General features: G+C 50.7%; 1 protein-coding gene and 1 pseudogene across 1 annotated transcript; one reads left to right on the top strand and one right to left on the bottom strand.

Moving 5' to 3' along the window:
* Positions 1-51: 51 nt before the first annotated feature.
* Positions 52-3,730, top strand: LOC107517878 (annotated as a pseudogene).
* A 908-nt stretch (positions 3,731-4,638) lies between these two features.
* FAAH (fatty acid amide hydrolase) lies at positions 4,639-20,460 on the bottom strand. The gene is made up of 15 exons (XM_016159070.2): positions 18,817-20,460; positions 17,016-17,129; positions 14,903-15,037; positions 14,544-14,677; positions 14,258-14,464; positions 13,986-14,026; positions 13,621-13,745; positions 11,903-12,028; positions 11,268-11,365; positions 10,038-10,137; positions 9,692-9,732; positions 8,777-8,816; positions 8,171-8,279; positions 7,482-7,627; positions 4,639-7,216 (listed from the first exon to the last, which is right to left on the bottom strand). The coding sequence occupies exons 1-15, from the start codon at positions 19,009-19,011 to the stop codon at positions 7,097-7,099; spliced, it is 1,731 nt and encodes a 576-aa protein (XP_016014556.1). The 5' UTR covers positions 19,012-20,460; the 3' UTR covers positions 4,639-7,096.
* Between the last annotated feature and the right edge of the window lie 56 nt (positions 20,461-20,516).

The following is a 20,516-nucleotide window of genomic DNA, read 5'->3' as shown; positions in this document are numbered from 1 at the left end:
CTACACTGTTAGAGCACCCTCCCATATCCGAGGCCCCAAGGGACTGGAGCCATGGTCCTGGGTGTGGAAGAACACAATCTCCTCCCAGCTGGTTCTTACTCCTATGTGGACTTCCTGGGGACAAACATTCCTGTCTCATGCAGAGAAAAAGGGTTCAACAGAGACAAGCCTATAGGTAGGCAGGTAGCCAGGCTCTGATAGCACCTCCTTCTCATCTTGCCCCATCCCACCCCTCAGACCCCCAGCACACTAGTCTGATCCCTGCCAGTTCCTGATGGGTTACACCTAAGGTTTCCTGTTGATTTCAGAATAATCGCCAACCCCCTTAACATGGCTCACAGGCCACATGGAGATTGACTGAATGGGCCATGTGTGCCCAGCATTAGCAGCTCACTCTAGGGGGTGTTTGGGGCCCAGGCAGAGAAGAAAGGAAGGGACATCTGATTAAACAAGCAGTGTTCAAGAGGCATGCACTCCAGAGGAGATGATACAAGGACTACATTGGTCAGGCATAACCCTCACCCCTGCTCCTGCCATCCTAGCTGGGCTTTCATTTCTGACTCCCAAAGCAAGGCCACACTCTTGACCCTGGAATTCCAGCCTCTCAGTCTATTGATTCTCCTTTCCGGACTCATCCATTTTCTCCTTGGACCAGGGGTTCCCTAAGGGCAAGGAGGGCAAAGGAAAGGAGTCTGGGGTTAGGAAATGTGAGGAAGTGAAGGCAACTTCCTGGAGAAGGGGAAGGGAAGTTGTGAAGTGGAAGGGCAGGAGGGACTGGGTTTCTGAGCCCTTTCACTCTTCTTGGATGTTTCAGCCCAGTCCTCTGTCTCAGACAGGGAGAGAGGAGCGAGCTGTCACAACTAAGGCTGTGACTCCACCCTCAAGACTGGGAAGTCAGAAGCAGCAGATTTGGTGGGAAGGAGAAGGGTTTGTGGTTGGTAATGTTGAGTCTAAGCACCTGAGGAGTGAAGTCAGCAATTGGCCTGTTGGTCACAATCTAAAGGGTAAATCCAAAGTCATCCGCACTCTGACATTCTGACTTTGTCACCTCCAAGGGGCCTCTGGAACTAGCTCTCCTTGTCAGCACGTGTCCTTCCTCCTGTTTTGACCACTTCCTCCCTCCCGCACCTCCCTCATGGAACCCTGATGGCTCAGCTCCCCTGGGCCATATGGCACCTGCATCGCCTCCACAGTACCCTGGCCTTGTTATGTCACCTTTTCTCGAGTTGCATCCCTTTATTACCACATCATCCCATTTTATCTCTTCTTCACACCAGTAGCTGAAATTATCCTATTTACTTATTTCTTGCCTCCTTCCTTAGAAAATAAATTTCAAAAAGCCAGAGCCTTGTCAGCCTTTTTCAAAGTGTCTGATACATGGCAGGTGCTCAATGATATTTCTTAAATGGAGGAGCGATAGATGGGTTGAGCCCTCCATTCCCCCTTTACCTCTACGTATCTCTACTGGTTCCTTTCCAGCAGCATTTAAGATTCTTAACTCTCCCTTATCTCAAAAAAAAAAAAAAAGAAAATTCCCTCATATCTACATCTTTCATAGCTACTATCGTTACATCTTTCTTCCCTTTCCTAGCCAAGCTTTTCAAGTTCTCTACACTTGCTACCTTTACTTGCTTGCCTTTCACTCACTTCTCTACCCAATCCAGTCTGCTTTATGTCCCAATTATCCCAAGGATCTTCTTTAAGTTAAATCAGTAGCATTTGAAGCTTCATGTCCACCCTTCTTGAAATACATTCATTTTTGGCTTCCATGATAATGCAGCTCTTGGCTTAAATGTCACTTTCTTCAGAAGCTTTCCCTGAAACCCCAGGCTGCATCGGGTCCTACTTGATTTACTCTCGTAAAATAAATAAAGCAGTGTTTCTGCTTTACTGCACTTCTAACAAGTGGGGTTTTTTGTTTTTTGGGTTTTGTTTTTGTTTTCATTTTTTTGTAATTATGTATTTGGTGTCTCTTTGCTAGAAGAAAGAACGCTCCAATCACGCAGGAACTGTTTCTGATTGTTTACCCTGAGTACACTGTGGAAGGAGTTTAATAGATTTATTGGAGGAATGAAGAGAGTAGGGAGATGGAGGAAGTGGCTGGATAAGTCTGGACTTGCAGACCAGGAGAAAGCCACAGGTCGACTATAAACTAGGAGTTATCTGTCCTATGGTCACTAATCAAGATCATGTTAGCAGATAGATAAATATGAAAAGGGCTGAAGACAGGAACAGACTAGGAAATTTCTTGTGGGGACTAGAGAAGTAAGTAATCAGAACAGGCCACAATGGGTTCATTAATAACAAGTCACCCATTCTTCCATTCGACAAGCCTTTGCTGGGTACCCACTGAGTATGAGGCACCACACTCAGTATGAGCTATGTGCTGGACACAAGAGCAAACTCCACAGGGCCCTAATGCCAAGTAGCCTCACCCGCCTAGGGCACCCATGGTCACCACTCCCAATGCGCGTGTGGGAAACTTGAGAGGACTCACCCAGGCTCAGGACTTAATAGTGTGGCTATCTCTTAAGTGTGCAACAGATCAGTTTGCCTTGGTGGGTGATCTTGAGTGACACACCCCAGTGCTCTTTCATTGGCTCATATATTTATTGATCCTAATCCATATATTTCTTGATGACTTGGATGAAGTTGGACAGGTCCAGTGCTCAGACTTGTGGGTGGTCAAGCTGGGAGGCAGAGCAGAAAGAGTAGGCAACATTGGCAGGATCTCAAAGGCTCTCAACAAGCTGGAGCCCTAGGAAGATCCTAAAAGATGGTATTTGAAAGAGACGATGACAGGTCCCCTGGCTGTGTCCTGAACTCCAATATCACAACCCTAAGGAGAGGAAGGGTGGACAGGGACATGTCAGACACCTCCTGTAAACAGACACCAGCAAAGGAGCACTGAGTGTGGACGTTGTTTCTGTTTCCAGTGTATATGGTCACCTAGCAAAGAACCTGGACCCAGACAGTGTTTAGTACATGTTCTTCAGTGCACCCAGAGGCTAACTGTGCAAATGAGGAAAGTATATGAGGAAAGTACACTAAGTTTGAAACCAGGCATGTGGTTTCAAGTCTTCTCTGTTCAAGTCGTTAGCCTTAGAAAAATCAGCAACCTTCTCTGAACTTCAGTTTCCCCATCTATAAAATGGAACTAATGATGCTCGTTTTTTTTCTAATGAGAGAATGGATTATCAACTCCACAGCCTAATAGATATTAGATCCTATTATTAGGACACAGTCAAGTGGGGTCCACTGGCTGAGCTTTAGGCAGCTTGGAGAGCCCAGCAGGTCGCCATTTGGGCCTCTGGGTTTTAAACTTCCTGTCCTGTCCTCTGTATGTTCTAAGCTGGGGGCCGTCCTGTACCTAAGGCAGGAAGACGGTGGCTTCAAAGGAGACAAAAAAGTTGCTGGGGTCGATCAACTCTATGCTCCAACTTGTTATGAAAGTGAAAAGCACATGCTGGGGTATAAGCAGACTCTGAAAATGATCAGTCAAGTCAAAGCAAAACTGGTCATCTTCACCAACAAATGCCCAGCCTTGAGGAAATCCAAAATAAAGTACTATGCCACATTGGCCAAGACTGGTGTTCGTCCCTACAGTAGCAATAAGACCGAATTGGGCACACTGTGTGGAAAATACTTCAGAGTGTGAAAATTGGCTATCATTGATCCAGGTGATTCTGACATCATTAGAAGCATGCCAGAACAGACTGGTGAAGAGTAAGTCATGCAAATTTTTAAATAAAACTGGCCAGAGCTTGTAAAAAAAAAAAAAAAAAAAAAGACACAGTCCCTGCTTTCGAGCATGTACAGAAGCATAAAGAAGCCCTTTTAACACACCTGATAGTTTTAGGAAGACCACTACCCTTGCCTTGGATAAGTGGGAGGTCTTGAGGTGGAGACATAGGAAGAGCATTCCAGGCAGAGCAAGCACAGTGAGCAAAGGGCGGGAGGTGTGAAGCATCCAGTGTTCCGAGTGCTGCCCGAGGCCCACATGGCCATGATGTGGGCATTCAGTAAAGGGAGGAGACCAAAGCAGGCAGTAGCACAGCAGGTCAAGATTCGTAGGTCATCAAAGGCAAAGGAAGTAAAAGCAAAAATAAATGAATGGGACTACATCAAACTGAAAAGCTTCTACACAGCAAAAGAAACCGTAAACAAGGTAAAGAGACAACCATCCGAATGGAAAAATAGATTTGCAAGCAACACCTCCGATAAGGGGGTGATGTTAAGCATCTTTTCAAATAATTGTCGGCCATTTGTATGTCCTCTAGGGAGAAATATCTGTTCAGGTCCTCTGCCTAGTTTTTGACTGGATCATTTGTTTTTTTGTTGTTATTGAGTTGTATGAGTTCTTTGTATATTTTGGTTATTAGGCCCTTATCGGAGGTGTTGCTGTTTAACCAGTGGGTGATCAGGGGAGCTGACATGAAGTCAAGTGTTCCAAGGACAGGGATAGCTAACACAAAAGCTGTGAAGCAGGGACATGCTTGAGATAATCAAGAAACCAAATGGTGCTCGTGTGGCTGAAGCACAATTAACAAGAGGAGGACATTGGATTTTATTCTTGGTGGGATAGGAAGCCATTGGAAGGTCTTAAGGAGAGAAGTGATTCAACCTACTTTTCTTTTCTTTTTTTTTTTTTTTTTTTTTTACAGCAGCAAAAGAATAGCTTTATTGGGAGAGTAAAGCAACAGTACACTGCCAGATGTGGAAGCGGGCCCGAGCAAGAGAAGGGTGGCTCAAGGGCCCTGATACTCACTTTTAAGGGGTCAATGTATGGAAAATATAGTAACCAGAGTTGGGGGACAGGCAAGGATAGAAGCGGGGGGCCAAGTTAAATTATTGTAGTGCCCAGGGAAGAGGCAGGTGACTTGGATTAGAGCATAGCAGTGCAAATGGTATCTGTGCAGTGAGCACCTCCCAGTTTTTGGCTGCATTTAGCTCCTTGTCTACCCTTTTCCAAGGCCCTGATCAACTGGGGAGCAGATATGTTTGTGTCAATGTCCACCGCCCCCACCAGCCCGGGAGCCCAAGGATGGGAGTCCAGCACTGTTCAGCACAGGGTGGGTGTGGCCTCCAAGGGCGAATCAACGAACCAGTGAAGGACTGAAGGAGAGCCATCCCCACTGCAGCCTTGCATCGAAAGCACAAGGATAGCGTCAACCAGAGAGAAATGAGTGAGGAGGGGGAAGGTAGGGCAGATGGCAGGTGGTTTTATGGGATGAAATGGAGTAAAATGACAGCAGTTTCAAAGAATCAGGGCAGTGTAGCAACTACCAGGATCACCCCAATTTGGTGTCCATGTGGGTGGGTCCCTCTAGTCAGCCCTTAGGTATCTGCCCTAAGACTAGCACCATCAAGGCAGGATGCCATAGGCAGAGAGTGCAGTTGCCACTGGTCAAGCAACCTGCAGGAGAAATACCCTCTGGAGAAGCAGAAAAATAAGGGTGGAGAAGAAATGAAGTTTATGTTTCCCAGAGGCTGAAATAGGGGATGAGGACATCCCCTTATGAATGAAGCTGGCCCTGAAAAGAATTTGAAGTAGGCCAGGTAGGAGCCAGCGTCCTGCCCTGCTCTCCCCTGCCCTGCCTGAGGGCTCAAGCTCGGAAACATCTTCCACAGAAAGCAGTGGAGTTAGGGCTGGGGCCAGGGAGGAGTGAGGGGTCTCTGCTAGCAAGGCCATGAAGCCCCCAGTCTGTCACAGGCGAGCCACCCATCAGGAAATGCAGTGTACCGAGAGGTGATGTGGCAGATTGAGCTGAGACAGCTTACTTGCATCTCAACTGTTAATTCCCAAACAACCTCTCTCTCTGCCCCTGGACCACTGCCCTAGCTCAGGCTTCAGGCTTCCTTCCCCAGATAATGGAACAACCTCCTTATACCTCTCCAACTACTGTCCCTTCAATCTACTCTCCTCACTGCACCCCTGTGATCCTTCGGGAGCTCCTTATTGCCTTGAGATAGGATTCAAGATCCTGAACTGGCCCCCAAGTCCACCTTGATCTTGCCTTACCTATTTCTCTGCTGCTTCTCCTGTGCCCACTCAACGTGCCTGCATCTACCAAACTCATCCTGGTCTTTGGGCATACTGTTCTTTCTCCCTGGAATGTCCTCATCCCCTAGTTCAGCCTCTGGGAAACTTATAAACTCAACAGAGATCTTCCTCCTTCAGGAAACCTTCCCAGAACAATCTAGTCCTTGGTCAGTCCTATGAGCTTCCTCTACCAGATTGTCTTGTCTGGTGCTCACCTCCATGGGCCTGCAGGCTCCTCTTAACACCACCAGCTCAGGGTCAGCCCTCCAGATTCCCTGCTACCCTGTGCTGGCCACTGAGGACAAAGATTTACAAAATGGTCCCTGCCAGCAAGGAGAGCCAGTCTGCTAAGGGAGGCAGCACCCTCACTGCAGATGCCCACCGCACGCGGCAGACTGGGGGAAAACGGGCCATCTACTCAAGGGAAGAAGGAAAGGCCTTTTAGAGAAAGAGGGATCTGAGCTGGGCCCCAAAGAATTTGATGGTAGAGGAGCAGAAAGGGTATCTTGGTAGAGGAAAGGAACAGAGGAAGGAAGAAAGGACAATGTCCAGCAAAGTAGAGCTTAGCCTACGAGGGGAGATGGGAAAAGCGAAGTGTTGGGGCTGCAACACCCACTCAAAGAAGCCTGTGTCCATCTTTTGTGTGATGGGAACGAGGGGGGTTGGGAGCAGGAAACTGACATGGCTGGAGTCTGGCTCTAGAAGGTCAAGTCTCCAACCCACAGTGCCCTAACAATGACGGCCAGAAAGTACACAGACTAGAAACCATTTCTTGACTGTTAGTGGGGCTTTGCCCAGTTATATCCATGGCTGCCACATGGTGGGGAGGGTCAGGGCAGAGACTGGGCATCAGAACAGGAAAGAGGGAGCAAGGTCCAGACTTGGGGGATCTGGGCTTCTTGTAGTGGAGAGGAGGATAAGGAAGCCTCTGCCCCTCCGGCTAAACAGTTCTCAGGGTGGCAGCTGTTGTCCTGACTAAGCTGGGCACAGACTGAGCAGGTCACAGGTCCTCCGAAGCCAGCCAGGTGGCTGGGCAGGCAACAGTCAGAATGGTTACTTTTCAGGGGTCATCAGTCGCTCCACCTCCCGCATGAACCTCAGACACAACTCTTCTTGCCACGGCAGAGTCACACACTGCACGGCCACAGGTAGCCCCACGCTCTTCTTCACGGCCTGCAGGGAACACAAGGATCAGGATGGGAGGCAGTGAGGGAGGACCCCAGCTGGAGAGGAGGGGTCACAGAGCAGAGCCAGGCCAAAGTCTTTAAGGGTCTTGCATTGTTAAGGATGGGCAAGGACCACCTGTATTTATACTAAGGATGGGCAAGGACTACATGTATTTATACTACATGTTTCCTCCACAGCAGCTAGTTAGGGTATGGATGAGTCCAGGGGAAGGGGGACATGAAGCTGGCCAGGCCGGGCCCCATGGCCTTACCTTCTGCAGCATCTTGTCCCAGATATCCCCAAAGTAACCCCTGTAGTGTTCCATCTGGGCCTCGTCTTCAGCGGTCACTGTGGTGACAGGCACCACCCCCGCTGGGAAGTCCAGGCAGTTGTAGAGCATAGTGTAACTGACAGCTCCTGAAACACAGCATGAGTGGCTGGAGCAGGCCAGGTAACCTTCAGTGCCAACTGTCCTGTCTGTGCCTCAGTCTTCCACCCTATGAAATGGCATCCAGCCTCCACAGACAAGGGCTGAGACTTCAGTGAGTGACAAAACCCAGGAATTTAAATGCAGGGCAGGCTGGAGAGCCTGTTGACACTTACCCATTGCCCTTGCCATCTGGCTTCTCTGACTCGGCATGTTGGTCTTATTTTCTTGGCTGACCTAAATCTTACCTGGACTATAAACGCCACCTCCCAAAACCACAAACTATGTAACTCAAGATCTCCAGCTTGGATAATGTGGAGGACAGGGAGTTCATTCCCTCCCATGGCATCCCATGTGACTCCCATCTCTCCAGCCAGCGAAACTGTAAGCTCCCCAAAGCCAGGCCCTCCCCCAGGGCTCCTCTTCTACAACACAGCCACCCTGCTAGGCACAGGGCTGACTTCGTAGATGAGAAGGGACAGGTGGGGCAGAGACTGGGGTTGTAAGGGGCATGGTGGAGCAGCAGGCCTCACCTGTAGCCTTGCCTGGGACATTCAAGTCCAGAGCAGGGCCTAGCATGGGGGTGAGCAGCACATCCAGGTCCAGTGCCCTCCACTGGGCAATCACAGAGTTGCGGTACACCTAAAGAGGGTACCAGCATAGCAGACGACACACTCAGACCCAGCCCATCACATGGAATCGCCAGTGCAGGCACTGTGGTTGGGATGGCTCTGGCCCCAGCACCTTGCCTCAGGATCTAAACTGAGCCACACTGTGAGGGAGGTCCTTGGGGCACAGAGGCATGGCTGCCTTCAGGGGGCGTTAATTTCTCTATCTCCTTCATTAACTGTAGACACCATTTTTCCTGCCACATAGTGCCCAGCCACAGGTGGCACCAAAGGAGCAAAGAGGCATTCAGGGTAGGAGACCCAGGCTAACCCAGGCCCCAAGGATATGCATTTGGACAAAGTGAGGGTCAGAGAGCAGGGCCCAAACAGGTTAGCCCAGGGAGTGAAAGGGGAAATGACAGGCCACTCTAGGAGATCAGGGGGACCAGTGGCCAAGAGACCCCACTGGCAGGTACCCTGTCCACCCCTACCCCCACCCACCCTACTCTAGTCTACAGGTTCTGGCCTCACCTCGATTTCATGCTGCAGTTCCCAGAGCTTTCCAGCAGACCTGGGCAGAGGAAATGAAGTCACGGGCCATGATGGTCACAGCCACAGAGATAAGCAACATCAGACCCCTATCTTAACATCTTCCAGATCATATCCTGTAGGGACCCTTCTCAACTCTACGAAAGCTCTGAGAGGGAAGTGCTATAGGGCAGAAGTTCAAATCCCTACTGTCCTGCTCAGAAGATCAGGACCAAAGAGGGAATTAGGCTGGGTCCTTTAGTGACTCTACAGCAGAGCCAGAACCAGACCAGGCTCAACTCCTAGCTCCCCTTAGGTCACAGAACAGCCGGAGCTGTCAAAGGTCCTAAATGCATGGTGGTGAAAGAAGGAGCAAGTCCATAGGATGTCAGGGGCACTTTATGCCCTGCTTTTTCCACTGGAGCTATTAAGGGTCATGAAAGACCCTGCGTAGCTTAGTTCAGTTCAGATCTCTAAGAGCATTCTCTCTCGCACGGTTCCCCGTATCCCCCTCTTCCCTGCCCTATGCTAACTCCTTCCTGGTCCTTTATACCCATGCCCCAGCCAAGTCAACCTTCTCCTTTCTATCCTCTCCCATCCATTCCCTCCCTCAGTCCCTTTCTCTCCACCCAGACGTGGACTTTGCTAAAACAACTTCAAGCTCCCATCTGAAGGCCACAGAGGGACCGTGTAATAGACTCTGTAACTCAAGATCTCCAACTTGAATAGTGTTAGGGACAGGGAGCTCCTGTCCTCAGCACTATTCAAGTTGGAGATCTTGAGTTAGAGTTGCCACCTTGGAAGTTGGCCACTTCCAGCCTCAGAAGCTACTTCCCTCGTCTTTTCCTGTCAGAAACCACTTAAATCCAGGTCAGGGGAAGAAAGGGGCAGGCATCTGGGCATGGGAAATATTCTTACCGAGACCTCATGCTGCTAAGAAAGGTAGCCAACCTTGGGAGCTGCAAAAGGACAAGACAGAGTCAGTGACTCAGCTTTGGGCCAAGGACTGACAACAATCTTCTTCAGGCCAAGCTACCCATGCCTCTTCCCTCTGTCCCTGCCCCCAGGTCCCACGTTGGCACCCCTTTCAGCATGCAGGCTGGCTCAAGATTATAGATCATGGGAGGAGGAGAGGAATCTGGGTGGGGGCTGGACAGAAGAGGAGGTCATGCCTACCCAAACCAAGAGAGACTAATGAGAAAGGAGAAGAACCCCATAGGCTCCTTCCCACTCACTCCACCCCTTCCATGCCTTGTGCCCTAACCAGAGGCTTCAGCAGGAAAGCCAGCAGTCCTTTAAACCACTCAGGCAGCTTCAGAATCAAGATAATGTCACCCAAGCAGGAATCCGTGAAATCACCTTTGCTGGAAGACAAAAGGTCCAATTTAGGCACTCCTACCCCAGACATCCCCCTGGCTTACCCCTACCCACTGTATCCCTTTATTCTCTACTCAGCAACTCTGTCCACTTCCCTCCTCATCAGATTCCGGTAACCAATGGTCTTCAACTCCTTCATCTGCCTCCTTTCAAACATGACTCGTTTCTGCTAATCCTTTGGGATGCCTGGGCTCCACCCTGCCCCTACTGGAGCTCCCCAAGGCAGGACTCTGTGCCTCCCTCACTGGAAAACTCAGCTCAGATTAATAAGGACCGAGGGCAACAGCTCCCCGGCCAAGGCTTGATACTGAGGGCATCCCCCTATTGATGACACCAGCCTGGAGGCACAAGTACAGCTGTCCAGAGTGAGTCACCCATGATGCTTGTCTCTGAGGCTGTCTCTGGCTCTAGATCTCAGGGAAAAGTCTCAGGTGGCTGATCTTGGGCTTCATTCCAAGAGCCTGAGTGAGGGGCAGCCCCTTCCACTGAAGCCTGGACCCATGCCCAGCTACCAGGGGAAGTCCAGTCAGCCCAGGCATGTCACCAGGAGGCACATTCACAAGCCTGTCCTCCACTCCTGTCAACACTTAAAGACAAAAAAACATTGAAGTGGAACCAGTTTCTCTAAATGTGAGCTCTGCAAAGTCCCTTAAAGTGGGTCTGGTCCAACCCGCCCACTTTACGGAAGAAAAAACTAAGGTCCTGCTTGAAAAGAAAAGATGTAGCTCAAGACAGAAGAGCCTGCAATCACAGATGTCTAGGCCCCTGTCTTCTTGCTTGATCCTGCCCTCGTCTCTCAATCTCTCCCAGAAAGACAGCTCCCTGCCCACCTCCTATCTCCCAACAAGCTCAGCTCAGGGCCAGGCCACAGGTGCTCAATCCAGCCTCCCCTTGTGCTGGCATTTTTCTAAAGTCTCCCTGGTGAGGTATCTCCAGGCTCAACCCATAGCTGGAGAGGTGGCAAGTCCTTGACCAGAATGCTCAGACCTTGTTTATAATCAGTTGAAGCCTAATCCTCAACTTCCTCCATACCGTGGGGTCACAGCCACACCCCTGCTCTCTCTGGGTCTACCATAATCTGATCCTACCACAGACCTTGAAGCCCAGCATCACTCACAAGTTCTGTAGAAAGCTGACACCACCATCACTGAACAGCCCACCTGCCGACAGGGTCTCCAGAGCATAGGGTATGTTGCTCGGCAGGAAGGGAACCAGCTGCAGGGATTGAGAGGTATAAGGCCCTCAGACCTAAAAACCCTTGGGACCTACCACCCCTGTGCTGCCCAGGTGGCCCTGAGGATGGACTGGACCAACCCTGCCCACACAGTAACCCTCACTGGAACCACAGAGTGGCCTTTACTGGCCCACGAAAACTCCCTGCAAAATGCCTATCATGAAAGAAGTCTGGATCCACACAAACTTCTCTGAGATGAGCAGGCCAAAACCTACTGGCCCACCATCTCAGGGTGCCAGGAACCTCTGGACAGCCATGCACTATTGTTTGTGGTTGATGAGGCCCTCCCAATGCTGCACTCACACACCCCAAGCATGGGTCTGAGTTCACTGTCAATCAATTACCCCCAAACTCCTGATCAGCCCTCTATGCACTGATGCCACAGGGACACAGTTCCCATCCCCAACTACAAAACAATCAAGGTGCAAGGATGCCAGGAAGGGGTGGTAGCCATGGTCGCCAGGAAGGCTTCCTTGAAGGCGGGGCCATGTCAGACTTCCGGGTTCCTGCAGCTATACCGTGTGGCCAGCAGCCTCAAGGCTCTGCTTGGTCTCCAGCAGGGCCCGTTTCATAGCTGGGGTGGGCATGGTATAGTTGTCTGTCTCATAATACCCCACACGCAGGGGCTGGGAGCTTCTGTAGACCTGGAAACAAAACATAGGAGTCTGATTAGGACGAGAGAGGGCGGCCTGAGGCAGGGCTCCCAGAGATCAGAAAAGCTATTTAGCCTGACACGGATGTGAGGCTGCAGCTTGGATCCCCCGAAAACTGCTTGGCCAGCCCCTCCACATCTGCCACTTTCACAAAACACCTTCACAATAACTGTGTAGGTGGGCAGAGCAAGGATGAGGATTCCCATTAGTCATATGAGGAAACTGAAGCTCCAGGTCTTTATAGGGCAATAGGCTCAGAATGGTGCTGGGACTTGTCCAAGGCCATTCAATGTAGAGTGACAATGCTAGGTCCAGGACCTAAGCAACCTATCTTCTGAGCAGAGGCTCCGCACTGTCTGTCTCAAGAATGCAAGTCCTGGCTCCCATGATAAATTATTCCAGACCTCAGGACAAGGACTTCATCTCCTCATCTCCTCCATCTCAGGAAGGGGCTCATGAACCACTGGGTTCAGTTAGAACATCATCTACTGCAGCGGGTGAGCTCACCCCAGCCCAGATCTCCCACCTGCCAAGAAACACCGAGGCCCGCTCTCCTATCCAAGGACCCTGGACCCTTCCACCTGGGCTGGGTGAGGACAAGAGGTCTGTATAGTAGAAATGGAGCTTACATCACACAGCTTACTGTTCATATTAACACGACTTTACTATTCTACTGTCTGCATCTATCTAATTTGGCTACCCCTGAATACTTTTATATAAAGTACAGATAACTTTATTGCTCATTCTTGAAAAGACTTACCAACTCTTCAATAGAGGTATCAAAATACAGTTTATACTCTAAGACTCCCTAAACCCCTCACCTCAAAATCCTCACCTTGCTGTGTCCACCAATCCTAAACTATTATATCGTGATCCGTACGAGCCCCCACGTTGAAATACCTGCCTTAAACCACACTTTGAAATCTCAACAAATATCCCAACCTTGACCCACTCCCACTCCCACCCCTCCCAGCCCTGGTGCTACCTAAGGTTCTGTTGAGGTAGCATTTTTCCTCACCACAGAAGTTAATAAACTTAGCCTTGTCTGATCAACAGGCTGTTAGGTAGTATTTTGGGAAGCCAGCATTCAACACTGCACACAGATTCCAACTTTCTCCCCAACTTTCTCTAGGAGGGAGACAGCTATGCTTTTAACCATCCTTAACTCACTCAGCCTACGTGCCAAGCATCCTATTGGAGGTTAGGGACATGGACACAAATACTGAAGAAAGGCTATTTGCTGAGGGTCGAAAACAGGAGATACAGAAGTTCTCCTTCAAGTTGTTCTCTGGGCTGGGAAGTGGCTTCTCAGTGACAGCAGTAGAAGCTCCGGCCAGAAGGCAAGGCCTGTCCTCAGCAGAGACTCCAGGCTATTTGGTACACGGAGTTTCTAAATGTAGGTAAGGGCTCCATCTGGTGGCTGTCTGTGGAGCAGCAGCTGACTCTAGCTTCAGACCACAGCGAGGTGGTTTTCAGGAGACAGGCCCTCCAAGGCCTGCCCACACTACCTGGGCTGCCCTCTGGGCTCAGGAACACCACTGATAACTGAACCCACCCCCATACCCACCCTTACCCCTGCTCACCTCCTCCTTGAAGGGAAGGGGGGGCACAGTGGGGTCCAAGCGGAACATGTCCTCACATAGCAGTGCTCGCAGGCACAGCGCCAGGCTCTCCACATCCCTGGCCATAGGCCCCACTGATGCCGATACTGTGGAAAGGAGAGGTGAGGGAAGAGAGATCACTTGGCCCCAATGGGCTCTGGGACTGGGTCCAAGCAAGTGCTGGGCCATGGCCTAGGAGTGTGGGCCGAGACAGGAAGTAGGAACTCAGGCCTAGAGTAGCCTGGGAACCAAATTCTATCCCTATGAGAGGCAAGGGCAGAGGTGGATTAAGCAGAATGCCCCTCCGCCCCGCCCAACCAGGGCACTGAGACAACCACAGACCTCACCTGCCACCTGTCCATAGACACAGCCCTTCAGGCCAACCTTGCTGAATAAGAAACAAAAGATGTTGAAAACAAAAAATGGCCAACCTCTGCCCCACCCCACACCCATACAGCACTCACCACTTGGAAACTAGGGCCAGAGGTGCTATGACTCTCCCTCCCAACAAAATCCCAGTGAGGGAACCCCTGCCTGGAGCCCAGAGAGATGGGAAGATACGCCAAGGCCACACAGAAAGGGGTCCAGAAGCTCCCTCCACCCATCACCTATACAATACCTGAGTCGGTTCCCTGTGGGCTTGAAGCCACAGATGCCGCAGAAGGAGGAGGGAAAGCGGATGCTGCCTCCAATGTCAGTGCCTAAGCCCAGGAGGGAGCCTCCAGCCCCAATGATGGCCCCCTCACCTCCTGAGGAGCCACCTGGGCTCTTGGAGGAATTCCATGGGTTCGTGGTCTGGCCAAAGAGGGGATTACTGCAGTCGTAGCTGGATAAAGTAGGAATGGGTCAGCCATGTCATGCTGGCAGCAGTGACCCTGTCTCCACCCAGCACCCCGAGACCCAACCTGAACATGGACTGAGGGACGTTGGTGTGCACGAAGGGCACAGCACCCTGCAGCTTCAGCACCTGCACCACCACACTGTCATGCTCTGCTGGCACTCCCTCATTCAGGATCAAGCCCAGTGTCGAGTCCTGGCCCTAGAAGGCGGTTTGGGCACCAAAAGGGACATGGCTGATAAGTCAGGAGCCCTTTAGCAACACAGGTCCACTCCCATCACCCTCGCACAGGCCAAGGCAAACCATGGTGCCCTCTCAAGGTTTCTGGACCCGATACTTCCTCTGAGGGCCCAGGGTAACCTAGGACACAGAGCTTGTGGGCAGAGATGGGAAGAAGTTGAGGCCTGATACCGAGGCATGGCATACCTTGTAGCTGAGGCACTCCTTGAGACTCACAGGGACACCATAGAGCAGGCCCTGCTTTGGGGCCTGAGACACCTGAGTTTCACAGTCTGACAGGTAAGTGGTCACACAGTTCGTCCCTTTGTTCACTTCCCAGGCCTGGGGGAGGGAGAAATGGACACAAGGCAGAGTGAGGCTTGCCTTTTTAAAAAAAAAACTATAGTAAACTATACATAACATAAAATTGGCCTTTTAAAGTGTACCCAGAGACAGAAAGGGTAGCCAGCACCATGGCTCAGAGCCAGAAGCAGAGAGGATAATCGAGAGCCCAGCACCCACTTCACTGGGGACATCTGGCCCCAGATTCACCCTGGCTGTCTTAGGCCTTTAACCCCAAAAGAAGGGAGAGAATACTCCCAGGGTCAAAAGAACAACAAACATACTGGCCTCAGATGCCCCCCACAGGAAATGAGCTGGGAGAAGAATGACCCTTGACCACTGCCCTCCTTCTCTAAGCCCCACTTCTGTCCAATGAAGTAGATAGGAACCAGACGAGGCAGATCACCATCTCAAACCACACTGAGAGTCAGCACAGAGCAGGGCTAGACCTAGGCTCCAGCCTCTTACAGCCCAGTACACTCTCCTCTGCCCCAGACCTGGCCCATACCTACCTCAGCTAAGCCTCCACTCTTCCAGGAACTTTTAAACCTGATAATCATGGCACAGGAGTGACTAACAGATAGCAATTACAGTAAAGAGGGTGGGAGCTTGACTGAATGCCTCATTCATTATGTTTGTCTCAGGAATTTGCTAGAGCACTCAAACCACACTCACAGGCCCCTAAAGAGAAGAAGGCCAGGGTAGAAGAGGCATAGCTTTCAAGGTGTACTCCTTGTTCCAGTAAAACAACTGAGAAAATGGGTGTGGGTCTGGTTGTCACACTCAGGCACATGAAATCTGTTTCCAATGATGCCCATTCAGAGATGACAAAAAAGAAAGAGAAGAGAAGAGAAGAGAAGAGAAGAGAAGAGAAGAGAAGAGAAGAGAAGAGAAGAGAAGAGAAGAGAAGAGAAGAAATTTGTTTCTAGGCTACCTAAGGTAGGAGGCCAATCTAACCAGAACGCTTTCTTATGATCTCTTTCAAGAACTCATACACAAGTGACACTCATAAAGCACAATTCTTTCTCATGTCAAACGTATTTCTTGAGCGTTTACTATATGAAAGATAGTGTACAGCACTAAAGCGCAAAGACAAATAAGATAAGCTCTGTTCCAAAAAAGCCCACATTTGACATGAGAAATAGACAAGGCAAGCCCTATAACACAATGAGAAATGTGCTATTAGAAAGTGAATGCTGAAGAGGAAACCCTAACTCAGGCTGGGAGGAGAGGAGGGTCAGGGAAGGCTTCATGGAAGAGGGGACTTCTTCCCTGAGCCCTGAAGGCTCACCCAAGCAGGGAAAAGTAGAGAGAGAAGAGCCTTCCAGATAAAGGGAACCCCACAAGAGCCAGTACAGAGCATGACAGGCCCTGTGTGCCAGGGAACAACTAACAGTTGAGCTACTGATGTCCCAAGCTACAGAAGAGCTTGTCCAAAGAGGATGCTGGGGACTGAGTAGAAGCAGAAGGGCAGAGTCTGAAGAACTGGGGACCTGAATGGGATCTGGACAGGAGGCTGGCGCTTGATCATGGAGGAGAAGACAAGGTTAGCTAAAGGGGAGTGGGGATAAGGAAATAAGCTGGAGAGAGCTACATGAAGGGAACAGACCAGTCTTAGTGACCAACGGGGTGGAGGCAGAAGGGAGAAGGAAGTCTGGGCTGAGAGCCTGGTTTCTAGCTAAGACAACACGTTCGGTGTCATCTCCCCCTACCCCCATACATAGAGTCAGTCAATCTCAGTCTATCTGTCTGTCTGTCTGTCTCCCCTCTTGTGTACACACACACACACACACACACACACACACACACACACACACACACAGCTATGGCTCCTTCCCTCCCTGGTAGCCCTGGCACTGTTGTCCCACCAGGGCCCTCAGCAGGAATAAGTCCAGGCCAGGTTTTCCCCATAGCCTGTGCAGAAGGAGCAAACAGGAAGGAGTAAGCAAAATAACTGGTTGGCCTTGGCAGGACTTACCTTTCCCAAGTAGGTGTAGAGTACAGATTTGGGGCACAATTCCCCACTGCGTAATTTCTGCACTAGTTCAGGCAGGGGCAGGGCCAGCAGCGCCTCTGAGTCCAGGTCAGGATTCTGGGAAGATACCTCAGATCAGTTCTCCACTCCCTGCAGGCCCCACATGCCTGTAGCAGACACCTGTGGCCCGTGTCCTTAAGTCACCATACCAACTAAGCAGATGCACGTTGTCACATTCCAATCCATGAGAGACATGCCTATCAGCATACCCAACACCATGACCCAGCCTGTGCAGGTCCTTGCCACCTGTAAGCAGTACAGATATTATCTGTACTGGAGAGGATACCCTGGGAGAGGCCATGGTCAGGCTGATTATTAAACCATTGAAACCACCACCACTGATGGCTGCCTACTGTGTGCCAGATGCCATGCTGGTGTGCTCTCTATTTTGATTAAGTCTTACTACCATTCCCTTTGCACAGAAAAAGCAATTGAGGCTCAAAGAAGGGAACTGCCTTTCTTAGAACTGTACAGGCAAACTACAGTTCTCTGTCTACTCTGCATGGGCTGCCCCACTGGCTGTCCACTTGCACCTGACCACCCAACCCCTGGCAGGATAGGTTAAGACAAGAAGACTCCACCCAGGTAAGTTTGGCTGTAGCTGGAGGCCATATCCAAGAGAGGATTTTTCATTCATTGCACAAATATGTATTAGGTGCCTTCTCTGTACCAGGTGCCACACTAAGCATGGGGGTACAGCAGTGAATAAAAAAGGCATATCTATACTTAGAGGGACTTACATACAGGGTTGTACAGGGTTGGGGGTGAGTATTTGTTAAGTAAATAAATAAGAATTTTAGATACTGAGAAATAACTGAAAGGAAATAAAACCAGGTACAATGAGTGGGCAGCATACAGGTAGAGGGTGGTCAGAGAAAAGCTCTGTGAAGGAGACATTTCATCAGACCCAGGCCTTGAAGGCTCCGAGAATCCCTAGGATCAGCCCCTGCCTACAAACACCCAGCCGATCCCTCCTCAAGGGTTCCAGAAAAGGTATGAGTAAAAAGCACAAGCTAGAGAAGATATGAGTCACAGCCAACAATTCAACCTTAACCCTCTTCTGCTCTTGCCAAAGTCTCCAGAGGCTTCCTTGTTGTCTCAGACACCTGAAGAGAAAGATGATTCTTCTAGGCTGCTCTTCTGCCCCTACACACACACAGAGTTGATCCAGAGGGAGAAAAGCTTATTGACAAATCACCCAGGGAAGGGCTGGAACTAAACCTGCTTATGGAAGAGGCTTGTCAGGGGATGGCCACAACCTGGGCAGCAGGAGCTGGGGAGACTTCCATTCCGGCCCTGCTCTGTTAATAACTCCCTGTGCACTTGGGCAAGTACCTTTTTCGGCCCCTCTTGGGATCATCACACACAAATTGATTAGTTTGAACTGTAGCTATCCGGATTCCCTGGGCCATCACTCCGTGCGTCTAAAGTCCTAAACCCTAACATCCTACTGAGCGTTTGAATAGTCAATGATCTTGCAATTCTTTGGCACGGAGCAAAGGTCCTCTTTGACACAGTGCGGGAATGCCTTCCACGACCTATCCTTTCCGTTCCCTTTCACCCCTTGGCCCCACCTGCCTCAAAAACAGGACGAAATACATTAGGGCAAGGATGGGTTCCGAAAGTTACAAGCCTGCGCAGCCTGCCACCTGCCCCTCCACGCGTCCAGACAGCTGAAAAGTGCTACTAGGGATACTCCAACCTGGTGCCTCCCGGGACTCCCGATCTCGGCCCCGGCCATCACCTGGAGCCGGAAGCGCTGCGCCGCCTTGTCCATGCTTTCCAGGGCCGCTTTCTGTTTCAGTCGCGCCCGGATCACCGCACCCCGAGCCTTCCGGCGAGCAGACCAGCGCAGGGCCACAGCCGTCGCTACGAAGCAGCAGGCCAGGGCAGCCCCGGAGACGCCAGAGAGCGTAGCCCACAGTTCATCCAACATCATGAACACCTGTCGGCCGACTGAGGCCAAGAGCTACAGGAAATCAGTAAGCGTGGATCCCACGGCAAAACCCAGACTGGATTGACTGGCCTGGGACGCGCAGGCCTGCGCAGAAGAAATAGGAGAGTCGCAACGCCGCAGGGCTGCAGGAGAGCGCGCGGTTGCCTAGCAGCCAGCCGTAAGTGGACAACGGTCAACAACGCAGTGTGGGTGGCTCTCTGCGTCATCCCGCCCTGAGTGAGATAGAGCAGGAGGAGCTGGAAAGACACACTCGCTTCCCGTTGGCGTCCTCGGAAGCACGATCGTAGCACCGATACGGCATTGTGTCCTGGCCTAGCCTGAGCCCCGCGCACCCCAATGCCCCAACTCCCAGAAGACGGGCCCCAGCCGGAGTCCCCTGCAGGAAAAGTCAACAAAGAGGACGGGGCGGAGCGGGGCGGGGAAGAGAGGGGCAGAGTGGACCTGATTAATTCCCGCAGTTTAGCAGCATCTTTCCTGGAGAAGCTTGTGTCATTCAGGGCCAGCACCACCGGGCTCCCACCTTACCCCTGCGCAAGGCTTACGAGGGGGAGGGGAGTGAGGGAAGGAAGAGGAGCGCAGACCCGCGCAGGAAGTTTCCCTGTGGCACCCATGTGCTCCCCACTCCCCTTTCCCCAACCCTGGGATCCCCTGTCTCTAACCCTGGGCTCTTCATGACCAAACCACCCATCATTTGTAATTCTGCTCAACCACCCAGTGGGCTGGCCCTCCCAGGTCACAAGACTGTTAAGAGTCTGTTAAAGTCCTTTATAGTGCCTGGCACACAGTAGAACCTCCATAAATAGTGACTGAAAGGCCCACCTGTGGAGAGCCTTGAATGTTGGAAGAATCGAGACCAGAGACCAGAGCACCTTGGGCACCGAGGAGGACCTTGGGCATCACTGTCAGGCTCTTAAGCATATTCGGGAGGGGTCCAAGGCATTGTGTTTCTAAGTCTTCAGTCCCAGTTGATTGCTGCTGAGTTCCTACTCAGCACTGATAGCCCTTTATAAATTTCAAATCCCTGGACCTCAGTTTCCCTAAGAGAACTGACAGAAGCAGGGTAATGGAAAGAAACCCCAATATCAAGGTCTTGCAAGGTCACCTCACCTCGTCTTCTGATGGAAGAAAGTATTTTAGCCCTTGATCCACCCATTACTTGCTGGGTGACCTTGCTACTTCGATCATCAAGAAAAAGTTGATTTCCCCACTCCTGAAATCTGGGCTGACCTTAATGATTTGTTTTTACCAGTTTAAAGTTCTTAGTTGTTAGCCTGGAAACACAGCAACCACACCTCACCTTGAATCTGTTTTCCTTAACCTGTTTCTACCCATGCCCTCTTTGGATATACACAAAGTCGAGGCTGTCACCTAAATTTATTAGAAACTGGGGTTTCTTCACCATTCTGTACCCGAATTTCTTCACCTGCAAGATGGGGATATTGTACTATCTCATTGGTTATTATGAGAATTAAATGAATGAATGAATG

The sequence above is a fragment of the Rousettus aegyptiacus genome, unplaced genomic scaffold (genome assembly GCF_014176215.1).
Source record: "Rousettus aegyptiacus isolate mRouAeg1 unplaced genomic scaffold, mRouAeg1.p scaffold_m13_p_1, whole genome shotgun sequence".
NCBI classification, from domain to species: Eukaryota; Metazoa; Chordata; class Mammalia; order Chiroptera; family Pteropodidae; genus Rousettus; species Rousettus aegyptiacus.
The sequence above is the reverse complement of the archived record's forward strand: the minus strand, read 5'-3'. Positions and strand labels throughout refer to the sequence as shown.

Excerpts from the sequence above, each read along its gene's own strand:
- FAAH (XM_016159070.2), bottom strand. The coding sequence starts at position 19,011 with ATGATGTTGGATGAACTGTGGGCTACGCTCTCTGGCGTCTCCGGGGCT. Across the intron at positions 15,038-17,015 it reads TCTACACCTACTTGGGAAAG|GCCTGGGAAGTGAACAAAGG; the intron begins GTAAGTCCTGCC and ends TCCCTCCCCCAG. Across the intron at positions 8,817-9,691 it reads CTTAGCAGCATGAGGTCTCG|GTCTGCTGGAAAGCTCTGGG; the intron begins GTAAGAATATTT and ends TCCTCTGCCCAG.